Genomic DNA, 14,084 nt, shown 5'->3' on the forward strand with positions numbered 1-14,084 from the left:
CTGTGTGAAACTTTTACGGTGAACGGCCTGTAACATCCCAACAATGCCGGGGTCTTTGCTGCGAAACTTTGCACTTAACTGTGTGAAACTTTTACGGTGAACGGCCTGTAACATCCTAACAATGCTGGGGTCTTTGCTGTGAAACTTTTACGGTGAACGGCTTTAAACATCCCTTCAATGGGTATTTATGAAATTTTTACGGTAGACTACCTCTAGGAATGTGAGTGTCTTTGGTTGTTTAGCTTTCAAGTTAAATTAATTTTGTGAAAGTTGTGTTGACAGTGCTTTGCAGTCTTGGGTAAGGCATGGATCAGTGACATGGACTAAGATGGATCATCAACATTCAAGGTATCTATTATCAAGATTTTTTTTACTCATTTTATGATAAAGATTCTAATGTGGTTTATAAACTTTTATCTCGCAATCCCAGAGTGGGAAGCTCAGAGAAGACAGTTGTCCAAAGAAAAAGAAAAACACGTTTTTCAATGCTTTTGAGGTAGACATGGTGTTACTAATCAGCACTAAACCAGCTCCCTTTGGTTGTTTTAAGGAGCTGGCATAACCCTTTATTTTTCAAAAAAAATCATTAGAAATAATTGTAAACTACTAAATCAGAGTAAACATATAAAGTGTGTTGCTGTTGTTGAAATTACAATCATTATTGGGCTAGCAATGTAGAAGTAAGGCCGATATGTAGTAGTAAAGGACTTCAATATTATTTTTTGTTCATTTCCCTTACAGCATTATATAAAAGTAATTTTGCAACAAACATTTCTTTGGTGAAAGCAAGTTTGATCTGAATGTCTAGAAAGATTAGAGGGATCTTATTTTAAACATAAGTGTGAATCGTTTTAGATGTCAGAACGTAAAGTGCCAAACTGTCACACGCATGCTGAACCTGGAAGGCATCTGAAGTATCGGAAAACAACGTGCTGGGAGACTCCTTGTTCGATCCGCTTAAGACATAAATGGTAAGTTGTATTGCTTTTTAAGGGATAAGATAATCAAAGTGTAGATTTTGCTCATAGCGGCAAAAATAACCACATATTCCTAATTTATCTCTAATAATAGTCAACAGACAATAGGCTGTTGAATAAAGGTCCTAAACAATGCGTTTGTTTTTAATCTAGGTCAAAACGCTGGCCAGAACATTTTTTCGCCTATAATTGCCTTGCTGGCATTTAAAATGTTACCCTTTACTGCTGGCTGGCTACTTGGCTAATTGCCATTTTTCTAGCTCGGTATTCAAACTTTTCATTATGTCTGGCTGGGAGTTTATGAAATAAAGTCGATCTTGCTAGCAGTGAAGAGCGGATATTTTTTTTCCCTGGAAAGTTGCTTATTAATGGTAATTGACGTGGGAGCACAGAATCAGTGCTTGGGAAGTCACATATTAAATTTCCAGTTAAAGTGTCGTTGGGTACTCCTGCCTCTGCTCCCGAGATCTATCAGCATGCTATCCAGCAAGCTCTACATGGATGTGAAGGAATACGTAACATATCTGATGATATCATTCTTCATGCTAAAGATGACCAGCAACATGATGAGAGGCTCGAGAAGCTGTTAGAAAGATTGCAACAACAGTCCGGAATATCCCAATATATTAGGACGGCCATGACGTCATGAAGCTATTGTTAGCAGGGAAAATAGCGGACCTTTCATGCGGACAAAGAAAATATGTTGTTTCCGGTCTCACATAGACTCTAACCAGCATTAAACGGGACTTTTTGCGACCAAACGTTGAGAAGGAGAATAAGCGGCCATTTTGGTAGTGGGAGAACGTGAACTGTCTTCTAATTATTGAGTCTTTTTGGTGTCAAGCGACGATGTACACGCGATTTTGTGGTCAAATATTAAGGTTAGTAAAGAGTACGCGTTATTTTCTAGTATTTGCGTATTTTTAATTGAGCTGTGCATATTTTTTACTGGTTCTAGTGTTGTTAAAGTTTCATCATGCCAAATTCCACGGTTGTAAACAACGCCAATATTTTGTAACCTCTCTTTGAATTTGTGGCCTTAGAAGTGTACTAGAACCGCTGTTGTTATAAGGTTTGATGCATTGTTCCTTCATTTTTATGACAGTTGTTTTCAAGTTTTCTCTCTTAAGTACATGGAAGAGCATACTCGACTGCTCGAGGCACTTTGCCGAATTTGTGGGGAAAAAAAGGGAAAAGAGAGGAAAGGAGACGTCGCTAAGTACGCGGACGAAATTAAACAAATTTGGCCGGGAGGTCTCTGTATTGGTGGATTCACAGGGCCATGCAAACATGTAAGTTAAGGTTTGTAGGGGGCATTGTACTCTTTTTTGGCATTTTTTACAAACTATACACACTGCAACTGTTCCTAGTAGATGATGATTCTTTTCACCTCTCCATGAAGCTTGAATGTACCAGAAAGTAATAGTTTTGCAAAATAATTATTATGAAAGCAAAGACTGAAAAAGTACAAGAGTTTAGAATGTAGTGTCGAGTGTTGAACGTTACTAATTGTGAAACTAATGCAAAACATTAATTGGTTGTGAACAGGAAACATATCAGTTTAATTAAGAATATTTAATAAAAAGTAGAAAACATTTGAGTCATCAGACCACTTGAAGGCACTCTCTTATTTAGTGAGACTAATGTGGTAACTACATTGAAAATAAATTCATATTTTAAAACGAAAAATACATTTGTCATAATATCGACATCTGTAAGCATTGTAATAATCTTCTAAGCGCTTGTGATTTGTTTCAGGTCCTGCATTCTGCCAAGAGGCAAATTCAAGGTTGAGAGTACCTAAAGAGTGAATAAAATGAAATGGATTTCACTTTCAAGACTGAATTTGTTTTGTATACTTTAAATAAATATGTAATAAAACCTTGGGACATGTGGATGAATTGTCAATGCTCCCTTGTCAACCTGTCCAGGAATTATATTTTGATATTTTTGGGTAAATAATTTGTTAAAGTCAGCAATTATATGTAAGCTTTCATAATTCAAATGTGGGAAATCAGACATGATATCTTTTGGCACAGCAACAAGTAGATACAAGAAGTATTTGAAATAAATACCAAAATGGAGAAATTTCAGATTTACAAAGAATATATTAACAGAATTTTTGACTATCTGTGCATCTGACAACACTAAAATTTTGGCTTCATTTTTCTAGCTTAGTTTATTTTGTATAAAAGAAGAAGAATTTCTCACTCGCATGCGTTATTGAAAATTCTGTTTTAATAATGATTTCATTTCCTCGATTTAGCCAAAATGTATAACATTTTGGAGATTAACAATTTATCTTTGCTGGCATATAACACACGCGTGCTGTCGATTTCGGCCCGATAATCATTAGATAAGAGGAAAGCCTCAATTCTCATATCGATCATTTCCGTGCTTAGAAAAATGCAGAGTAAAGGTGCTTACCAATTGTACGGTCTCTTTCCAAAGAATGATAACAGCAGCTCGTCATACTTACCCCGAATTGCGTTCCGTAGTGCTTCCTTCGGTCCGAGGATAATCGTTATCTGGGCAGAATTGTCTGTGACATGGAACGCGCACACAAACCTTCCTTTTATTCTATAATTTGGACAGTATTTAACTCAATTCGAGATAAATATATACCTCCTGAAGGCCCGCATTCATGGCATTGGAAAGTATTCGCGACTCTCTTTGTCCGCCATCTTGAATCTCTTGGTTTGTTGTGAAACACAACACTCCAACCAAAACACGCATTCTCATTGGTTGAAACGTGAGTTTCGTGACATCGCAGCCGTCCTAATATATCGGGATATTCCGGACTGAACAAAGAGGTTTGACCTTAAATGGTGAGATGTGCAAGTTCAAGATGCCCCAGTTAGAATTCATGGGAAACCTATTGTCTACGCGGGGTATTTTACCAACAGAATCCAAAGTTGAAGCAGTAGTCAACGCCAGAGAACCTGGGTCTGTAGCAGAAGTGAGAAGTTTTATGGGACTTGTGAATTTCAGTGCAAAATTCATTTCAAATCTGGCTACAGCTGCAGAACCACTTCAACAACTGACACGAAAAGGTGTACCATTCAAATGGGGTGAGAAGCAACAAGAAGCGTTCAAAGCTTTGAAGGAAACACTAGCAAGTGCTGAAACATTAGCTTACTACTACAAGGATGCCAAAACAAGAGTCATTGCCGTCAAGTCCGGTCGGACTGGGCGCTGTTCTTGTTCAAGAACGAAATGGCAATTGGAGACCAGTCTACTCAGTACGCAAGCAGAAGTCTAACAGCAGTTGAAAGAAGATATTCTCAAACAGAAAGAGAAGTTCTGGCTCTAGTCTGGGCCTGTGAAAGGTTCCATGTTTATCTATATGGAAAACATTTTGAGTTGGAAACTGATCGTAAACCACTTGAAGTGATCTATTCAAGTAAATCTCAGCCCTCTGCGAGAATTGAAAGATGGGTCTTACAACTTTAACCATATGAGTTTACAGTGATGTATCGTCCAGGCCCACAGAACATAGCTGATGCTTTGTCTCGCCTAACCCAAGAAGTCCCAAATGAAAGCAAGGATGTGGTAGAAGAATACATTCGGTATGTTGCAGAGAATGCAGCCCCCAGAGCCATACCTATCCAAGCAATTGAAGAAGCATCTGCTGAAGATGAAGAAATTGCAGTGTTAAGGAAGTGTGTTCAGACCAATGATTGGATTGTCGGTGAGCCAGCTTTTAAAGCTGTGAGAAACGAGTTAACTGTGCTAGGATAGTTAGTGTTGAGAGGAACTAGATTAGTCCTTCCGAAGAAACTTCGCAAGCAAGTACTGGACCTGGCACATGAAGGCCATCAAGGGATCGTTAAGACCAAGCAAAGACTCCGTACCAAGGTATGGTGGCCCGGTATAGACCGCCAAGCAGAACAGAGGTGCAGAACATGTCATGGTTGCCAGCTTGTTGGTAAACCGTCGCCCCCAGAACCATTGAAGAGATCGTCAAGCAGAACAGAGGTGCAGAACATGTCATGGTTGCCAGCTTGTTGGTACACCGTTGCCCCCAGAACCATTGAAGAGAACAGAACTGCCTACACAGCCATGGCAAGACCTCGCAGCGGATCTGTTAACACCCCTTCCAACGGGTGAATATCTACTGGTGGTTGGTGATTTTTTTAGTCGATTCTTCGAAGTAGCTGTAACCAAATCTGGCAAAATGGTTAGCTGTCTGGAAGTAATGTTTGCTACTCATGGACTGTCGCTGTCAATAAAAACAGACAAGTTGAACGGTCTACAATTTGTGTCAGAAGAATTTGAAGCCTACCTCAAAGATAACAACATCGAACACAGAACATCGACTCCATTGTGGCCGCAAGCCAACGGTGAGGTAGAGAGACAAAATAGGAGTCTGCTGAAAGCTATGCGTGTTGCGCACAGCGAGGGACGTGACCGGCAAAAGGAATTGCAGAAATTCTTGCTCGGTCACAGAAGCAAACAACACAAAACTACTGGAGTGAGTCCTGCTAAATTGTTATTTGGAAGAGAGATTCGTTCAAAGCTCCCAGGTGTGGAAGAGCTGCGCTCTGCTAGTAATGACATTGAAGTCTTGGACAGAGATCGTGAAAGAAAGCAAAAGGGCAAAGACTATGCTAATAATTTCAGAGGTGTTTGTGAGTCTAACCTGAAAGAGGGAGACAAAGTTCTTCCTCAGAAACCGAAGTCAGACAAGCTCTCACCATTATTTGAAGCCACACCCTATGAGGTGGTCAACAAACAAAGAAGTCATGTGGAAATTAAGTCTCCTGCTGGCGTCCACTACAAAAGAAATGTTACTCACCTACAGAAGAATGACGAGGATAAATCACAAGAGACAGCAGCCAGCAATCCTAAATGGACATTGTCAAAAGACCCAGAAACTAGTCAGAAAGAGGAACCAAGAGTTTCAACTCAGCATTATGCGTTGCGGCCCAGGCGCAATCGTCAACCTGAGAGGCTAAAAGATTATGAACTCGGTTAAGACTTTGTTTACAGGATGGACAGTTCTTGAGAAGGACATTTCACTTTTATAAATATGTCATTTTTGTATTGATTTCAGTCTTGGACATTGGAGCACTTTTCTTTGAGTTAGTAGCCATTTAGAAACGGTTATAGTATGTAATGTTATTTTGTTTAAAAATCTGGACTGGACAATTTATTTTAAAAAAAGGGAGAGATTGTAGTATCGATGATGTAATCGTGTACGGCCGAAATGAATTATGGGTGATTAAAAGCACATGGTCAAGTGTCGAGTTGAATCGGTATTGCGTGTACTTATTTTGGTTAAATCCGGATGTTTCACTGACCGTGAAACACTACAGTCACCAGCCCTCCCTTCTCACATATCCAACCCTCCCCTCTCCTGCCCTCCTTCAAAATTTGGATCTGTTAAGAATCACTAGCTATTGGTCTCATAAAAACAATCACAACTGTCCTCAAAATTTACAACTGTTATTATGTAGCCATAGCTAAAACTGGTAGATAGATCAATCTATTATCTATTGAATAGATAACATATTTAAATTTTACATTTTAATTTTAGCATACACGTTCACAATTAAACGAGCCCCAGGCTCGCTGGTGAAATGTGTCTAAATAAAGTGCTTACTTACTTACTTACTTACTTACTTACTTGAGGTAAGAAAATATTAACTTAATTACTATCATGAAACACTGACTGTTCCCAAACTTTTGAAATCACTTTCGCCATCCTTCTTCACTTGTATACTTGCTTTCAAATTCAAAGGAGAATTAACTTTAGAGACATATTTGTAAACAGATGATAAGAAGGAAAAGGTCCTTGGAGTTAGCTCCCGACTCATGGGCAACGTGTTAGCAAAAATCCTTTGATCTATTGAGCCGGTTAGAGTAAATTTATAAGTACGATCAGTGCATACATTTGCTACTTCTAGCGCAAAGGAGAAAGTTTCATAATCCCTTCTCAAGAATAAGAGACAATTCAAATCCAAGTCTTTCACAGTTGTCTCTGAACCAAACATTTTACGTGGAACACCATTCTCAAACAGTACTCCATTCTTTGCACAGTAATTGCACATACATCTAATTAGTGTTTATTAAAAAAGAGCACATCACAACCTTAAAAATCAATAACATCAGCCAACATCTTACCTCCCACATACTGCTGTTGTATTGCGTCATTCATGTATCCAGCTGCAAATTCTGGCAGCCATTTTTGATTATCTGCATTATCTTTGATATGACCTTCTCAATCAAGGCCCTCGCACTTACCACTTGGTCAGCGGAAGCATGTACAAGTCTGCATATGTGCGGTTGGCAGGAACGACTGAGAGTTCATTTTCTCAGGGTCGTGAAACTCATGAGAGCTTTGTGCAAATCACGTAGGATGAAGAGCCGCTTTTGATTTGTGAACAAGGCAGCCGTCCTTTGTGGTCCCAGCTTTTCTTTAACACCATCAGTAACAATCATGAAGAACGTTGGATCGAATAACTCTCTTCTACCTTCTTCTGTGTAACTAAACGGCGTCATTTTGTGGCCGTGGTCTGAAAATATGATGGTAAGGGTGTCAGTAAAGCCTGCCAAGTTGCCATTTATGTTGATCATCCGCTTTCCAGTCATTTCATGTCCAGTGTTAAAATGCATGTACGACAGCAAAGGTTTTGCCTTTTCATCTTTTTGTAAAGCAGTGTACACCTTCGTTATGTAGTCCATGAAATACCAACTGAAAAACTGGCCATTGAAACACACCCTAGCAGGAGAATCATAGTGGTTTGTTCTGTCGTACCTGTTCACTACTGTGCTGGAAAAATGTGTCAAGCCATAGTGGTCAATTTTTTTCTTGACCAACTTTTCTTGTAATTCCTTCCACCCGTGGTGAAATAAAACACTGATGCTTTAAGGACACTATAACATCATTTCACTCAGCCCAAAATAGGGCTGTCAATAAGGGCCGTAACCAGTAGCATCTGTTACAGCCGAACATGTTTGATGGGCTCTTGTTGTTATGGGTGAACTTGGCTGTAGTTAATACAATTATCCCATGAAGTTATAAGTTTGTTATGGGCATGATAATCAAGGCTATACGTGAATCAAAACTTAATAACAGCCCTGCAAAGAAATAGTTCCAGTGAAAGGAAATAGAAATTATATGGATTCAAGAAATACGTACATACATACTTCATTCGTCCCAAAAGGGCTTTTCGGAATGAAGATAGGAACTATCAATAAATTAAATAAGCTGTGGAGTGTGCTTACATGTGGACCTTTTGTGTGATTTTCTGACCATTAAAGCAAATAATATTTGAATATTTTTGGAGATTGTTGGAAGGTTAAGTTTTAAAACTGTTTACAAAGATTGCTGAGTAGGGCTGGTCAATGAAGATGTGAAGGTGCTTTGTCTTTACACACCAACAAATTAATTTTGTCGAGTGTGCTATCAACATTTGGCCAAGGTTGGAGAGGAATAAACTCCGTCAAAAGAGAAGAATTTTTAAGTAGCCTTCTGGAAGCATTACTACCAAGGCCTTAATGTAGTTACTGCTTAGTACTTGCAGCGGAAGGCATGGTCCCCTAATGCTTAGCCGATCAAGCTGTATGGGTTCCGGCCCTAGCCAGGGTCACTGGATTGCGTTCTCAGGCAAGACACTTTACTCTCACAGTGCTTCCCTCCACTCAGGTGTATGAATGCTAGGCCAGGGGGATCAGAAATACTTGCTTAATGCTACCGAAACTGGGATAAGCTGCTGCAGTGATCTGGACCACATGGCTTGACACAGACCTTGGCATTATGTCTTTCTCATAGTCCCACAATATGTGTGTAGCGCTGCCCCTGCTGAGCACACAGCATGCTGATGATTCTAGGTTATAACCATGTCGCTTGTACATGTAGCTTTACCATTACTCACATATGACGCACTCACCTTGATTTGAACTCCGAGTCACTGGTTGGCACTACTCTTCTCTGAATATCTGTTAATGCACTTCGCCAAATGCGTACCAACAAAGGTCCTCTTGAAAGAGGGTCTGGTAGCCCCACTTCTGGGAGGTCCCATACACCAACTCTACGCCTGAAGGAGCCTTTGTGTTCTCCCCTGAGGCACTAATTTCATTGTAATCTGTAAATAAAATTTAAAATTACTCCTTCCCTTCCACATAGTTTCCTACATCACTTTGTAAATTTCTCCCTCATTACCAGTGTTACAAATAACAGTTGGACAATGGACATCGTCTGAATGAACTTGTAAAATTACGTATTTAATGTCCAAACAAATCAGTAAATAATAATATATCATTAATATTATGTCTGGCCAAAACAGAGGTTTAAAAGCTGCTGCATCATAAAATTATTTCCAGCACTGAATTATACAACATTATTCCAGAGAAAGGATTGGACAGTGAAATAAATTAAAAGTTACAAAGCATACTGAACCCACCTTTGAGAACACCAGAAAAGAATGGCCTCAAGTTTTCGAATGTCTGTTGACCAATACTCTGGTCGAGTTCAAAATCCAGGGCGGAGGCCTTGATATTTGGATCCTCTGTAATCTTGCAAAGCGCCCCTATTGCTCTTGGAAGGGTTCGATAAAAATGCGGTCTGGATATAGAGTCAAGCATAATCACATTGATATTGATACCACTTCTGCTTTTGCCGTCTTCAACTTTCTTGAAAGTTGGTGGAAAGGTAAGCGCTTGGAAATTACTTCCACATCTTAAGATAAGAAAACTAAAACCCCTTTCCAGGTTCGTTTTGATGGCCCCTTGCACTTTAGCAGTGATTGTGTCCTTCGGTAATGGCTTCCAGTCACTGACAGCTTTATCCATCTCTGGATTGACGGAAGCAATTTGGATATCTGATGACCCACAAACTTTAGCGTCGCATGACAGTTTATTATCTCCTGACTCTGTTACTTGAAACGAACAGATATCTGGGTGATAAATCTCGTCACATTTCCAATCCTCAACATGCCCTGGCTGTCCATAAAGCTTAAGAATTGGCTCAGTACCAGCTTTATCTGGCCTGAAAGGGAATTTGATGATAAATTAATGGGTTAAATATCAGTTACACACTTACCTAACACTTTGAGATTAAGTTTATCCTACATGTAGGATTAGAATCGTTCCACTATAACGTTGATCTTAGGGGTAGGTTAATACCTGTGTGCTAACAACTTTACTTTACTTAATCTAAAGTGTACATGAGAGATAAATTTTATGGACCACTTAATAAACAACTTTACGAAAGTCACTGGGTATAAATCAAGAGCCATTCTTGTGAAGCAATTTTCAATATCACTAAATGAATATACTGAGCTACAAAAGTTGTCTGCCCTAGAAGCGCCAGGGTGCCACCAGCAACTAACTGTTACTAACTAACTCTTACTGGGCACCTAGGAATTCATGGTTAGGGACCTTTGGGATCCCAGTAATTTTTCTTAGACTACAGGCAAGAACCTGTGGCTGGGCTGAAATGTAAACTTCACCCGTACATACCTGTGAGGAATACATTTAAATGTTTCATTGATACTAGAGCTATTCTGAGTTAAAACTGTATTCTGTTAACCAAGATGCTGCTGTTGAAGGAGAGGGCTTTCGTTTCCTCCTGAAACAAAAGTGACTTGACGCTATTCATTATGAAATCGGAACAAAAAACCAAACGAGAAAGAACATTAATAATTGTTGTTTTAATTAGATTATGAAACTCCTGGTCATTATGATTAAGGTTAAGAAAATCGTAAATTATGTTTGTATGTGGATGGGACCATGACAAGGTGTTTGCTTATTATGGGAGTTGTTCAACTGTGGTTTATATTTCTTGTGCATTCCCTTTGACAGTTGAATGAAGGCAAAGAGGCCTACTGGTTAGCGCGCGGGACTCCACATCGGGCACTCCAGGTTCAAACCCTGGTCAGAGTCAGTGTCATAGTCAGGGTAAAAGGTGTTAAGAGTCAAATGTGTTGTGTTCGATTCATGGGCAAGACACTTTAGTGTCAGTGCCTCTTTCCACCCAGCTGTAGAAAAATGGGTGCAGCAAGTTAAATGCAAGGTGTTAACACTGCAATGGACTGGTATCCCATTCAGGGGGGGGGGGGGGGATAGCAATACTTCTGTCGCTTAATGCTAAATAAACCAGGATAAGCTCGCGGGCACTTGGCATAACACAGACTTAACCTTACTCCCTGACTAGCCCTTTGCACAACTTGGGACCTCTAAGTTTGAAAATCTACTGAATATATTTTGATTACAATCTTTCCCCAAAGGGTATACTTGGAACTTACAATGTATAACTCCAATCTGTGAATTTTCAACCTGATTGTTAAAACTGGTTAAGTTGAAGATTTAAAATTCTTTTTCAAAGAACTGTGGAACCTGTGTGGAACTACTTGACCACTTGTGGAGCAAGTCGTCAAGTAGTGCTTTCGCCTTGTTTACGAGAAGAACTTTGCTATTGGCGGTTTTTGGACTCATGGAAGGGATCAGTTCCCTGGAGAGATGAGAAGCATGTTGGTCTGTCCTTGTCTACGGATGCTTCCGACTATGGGTGGAGCTGTGTTCTCCACTTGCCTTCTGGCGAGCGGGCATTTAGAGACCATTGGTTTCCACAACAAAAAGAGCTCAATATTTCAACTTAAGAGATACTAGCATTGGTTAACGCTTTGAAAGCTCCTCCCGCTACTATAAAAGATTGTAGGATAGATGTGGATGTAGATAGTCGTGTTCTGATTGATGCATGGGAGGGTCAGGGGAGCAAGAACTCCCCTCAGCTGAGTAAAGTAACTAAGGATCTTTTCTTCGAGTTATCAGAGCGCAACTTACAGCTTCCTTTAAGTCATGTAAAGTCTAGCAACAATCCTGCGGACGGTCCCTCTCGCCAGCTCTCAGGACTGGATTCAAGGTTATCAGATGAAACATGGAGCCTGGTAGAACAAACTTTTGGTGGAATTTCTGGCCACTCATTTGACCTTATGACATTAGACTCTAGTGCCGTAATTGGACGATCTGGTATTTGACTTCCACATTTTAATCCCTTTCTGAGTCCGGATTCTCGGGGCGTCAACTTATTTTCACTGAATGTACTGGAGACAGAGGATATGCTTAATCCTTACGTTTTGCCGCCGTTTGGTTTGGTGGGTCCGGTTTTAAAGTTCTTTTACAGTTGCCAAATTCCGTTCACCATTATTGTTCCAGAGCTTTGTCTGTATCCGTATTGGTGGACTGAGCTAACAGCTCTCGAGTGTGAGTTTATGAATTTTTCGTCTCATCTTGCAACCCCTCGCAGCCTTGCCAGAAGATGTGATAGCGCTCTTAGTATGGAAATATCGTGGGGGTAAAGCGCGAGTTCATCTTCCGGCATGTCTACACCTTTCTAGTCAAAATGTTAATATGGGTTTTTGTGAACGCCCCAAGAGACTTGCCTGTGGAACGGTTGCTTTTTCTTTTTCTTCACATTTTTATTACTTTTGCACACATAAACAAAAAAAAGCTTTAAAAACACAACAATAACACTAGCACTAGTTACATATTTTGACAAATCTAAAATTTGGGACGGTTGATGCTTTAATAGGAAAACTTCGAGCAATTTTTGCTGAACATACGAGAGTACGGAATGGCAGTCGATTTTGAACATTGGCAATCCGGCTGCGGATCGCTCGGTTAAAAGATATTTGGCAGATACACGGGAGGAGCAGTTGAAAGCCAGAGTGGCTCCGCGTCAAGCCGAGCCTATTTTCCTGAGTGATTTGGTGATCCTAGCCCGTCATATTCATTCCCAAATATTACATTGTGCGACGTTAACTCCGAGTCAGATCTATATTTTCGCGAGAGATCAGGCAATGTTTTAAGTGCTATTTTTTGCTGGAAATCGTGCCGCTGATTTACTTTTGTCCAAGACAGTTGAGAATTTACGTTTTCCTGTTAAGTCAGGATTCCTTTTTAACCATTTTTGGACGAACACATTAAGATCGGGGGATGCAAACGTGTTCGCACTTAAGAGAGGTTCCAATTTAACTATCTGTCCTGTTAGAGGGCTACAGTTGTATTTTGATGTTTGTAAACTGATCTTGAGGCATTAAGCTATGTCCGGGTTTTTTTGTTGCGTTCTGTAACCAAATCTGGAAATATTTCACCTAAGCATTTGGATTCCGAAGCGGCTCATCCTACATTGAGTGTTTATACTACTTCACTGGGCGACCTATTATCTGGTGACCGTTATACTCTTCACGATTTTCGTAGTGGGGCGGCTGTTTCTTTTTCCTTGTCAGGGGTGAGCTTGCGTGAGATCATGGACCATGTTGGATAGAAGAATAGTTCGACAGCCTTGCGTTACATCAAATTAACGCAGGTGGTAAATCCTGCAGGTGTGGCTGCAAAGTTGGCAGATCTGAATGTCGAGATCGGAAAGACGCAATGAGTCGTAATAATTTGAAGGGTTTTTCTCAGGCTTTTCGCGAGTAGTGTTTGTTTGGAAAGATTGAGGATTGGGAAGAGAGTTGAAATAAAGAGATGTTTCAAGAGAGAATCACTAGCTATATTAAGAATCACTAGCTATTGGTCTCATAAAAAAAAAATTGCAACTGTCCCCAACATTTACAACTGTTATGTAACCATAGCTAAAACTGGTAGATAGATCAACTTCAGACTGAGTTAAGAAAATATTAACTTAATTACTATCATGAAACACTGACTGTTCCCAACTTTTGAAATCACTTTCGCCATCCTTCTTCACTTGTATACTTGCTTTCAAATTCAAAGGAGAATTAACTTTAGAGACATATTTGTAAACAGATGTTAAGAAGGAAAAGGTCCTTGGAGTTAGCTCCCAACTCATGGGCACTGTGTTAGCAAAAATCCTTTGATCTATTGAGCCGGTTAGAGTAAATTTATAAGTACGATCAGTGCATACATTTGCTACTTCTAGCGCAAAGGAGAAAGTTTCATTATCCCTTCTCGAGAATAAGAGACAATTCAAATCCAAGTCTTTCACAGTTGTCTCTGAACCAAGCATTTTACGTGGAACACCATTCTCAAACAGTACTCCATTCTTTGTTACATCTGTAATGCTCTCTTTGGCGCATCTACGGAGTTTGAGGTCAACTGATTTGTCAACGCATGGCTCAAACTTGCTATACCTCGTCT

At 39.9% G+C, this 14,084-nt stretch overlaps 1 protein-coding gene, 1 long non-coding RNA gene and 1 pseudogene across 3 annotated transcripts in view; 2 read left to right on the top strand and 1 right to left on the bottom strand.

The window, feature by feature from the left end:
• The first annotated feature begins 623 nt into the window (after positions 1–623).
• On the top strand, positions 624–3,367 carry LOC145469875 (uncharacterized). Of its 2 annotated transcripts, XR_014042388.1 has the most exons (3): positions 624–1,858; positions 2,083–2,269; positions 2,736–3,367. It is a non-coding gene; the product is annotated as an uncharacterized LOC145469875 (long non-coding RNA). The 2 variants fall into 2 exon arrangements; XR_014042389.1 differs by having other exon boundaries at positions 624–2,279.
• A 1,787-nt stretch (positions 3,368–5,154) lies between these two features.
• LOC145469870 (uncharacterized) overlaps positions 5,155–14,084 on the top strand; it is an 89,653-nt gene continuing 80,723 nt past the window's right edge. Inside the window, exon 1 of the mRNA XM_081453683.1 lies at positions 5,155–6,611. Coding sequence (XP_081309809.1) covers positions 5,155–5,955 — 801 coding nt within the window. The 3' untranslated portion in view covers positions 5,956–6,611. The remainder of the gene's footprint in view (positions 6,612–14,084) is intronic.
• LOC145470504 (uncharacterized) lies at positions 6,609–13,953 on the bottom strand (annotated as a pseudogene).

Source organism: Orbicella franksi, chromosome 15, assembly GCF_964199315.1.
Source record: "Orbicella franksi chromosome 15, jaOrbFran1.1, whole genome shotgun sequence".
Lineage (NCBI taxonomy): Eukaryota > Metazoa > Cnidaria > Anthozoa > Scleractinia > Merulinidae > Orbicella > Orbicella franksi.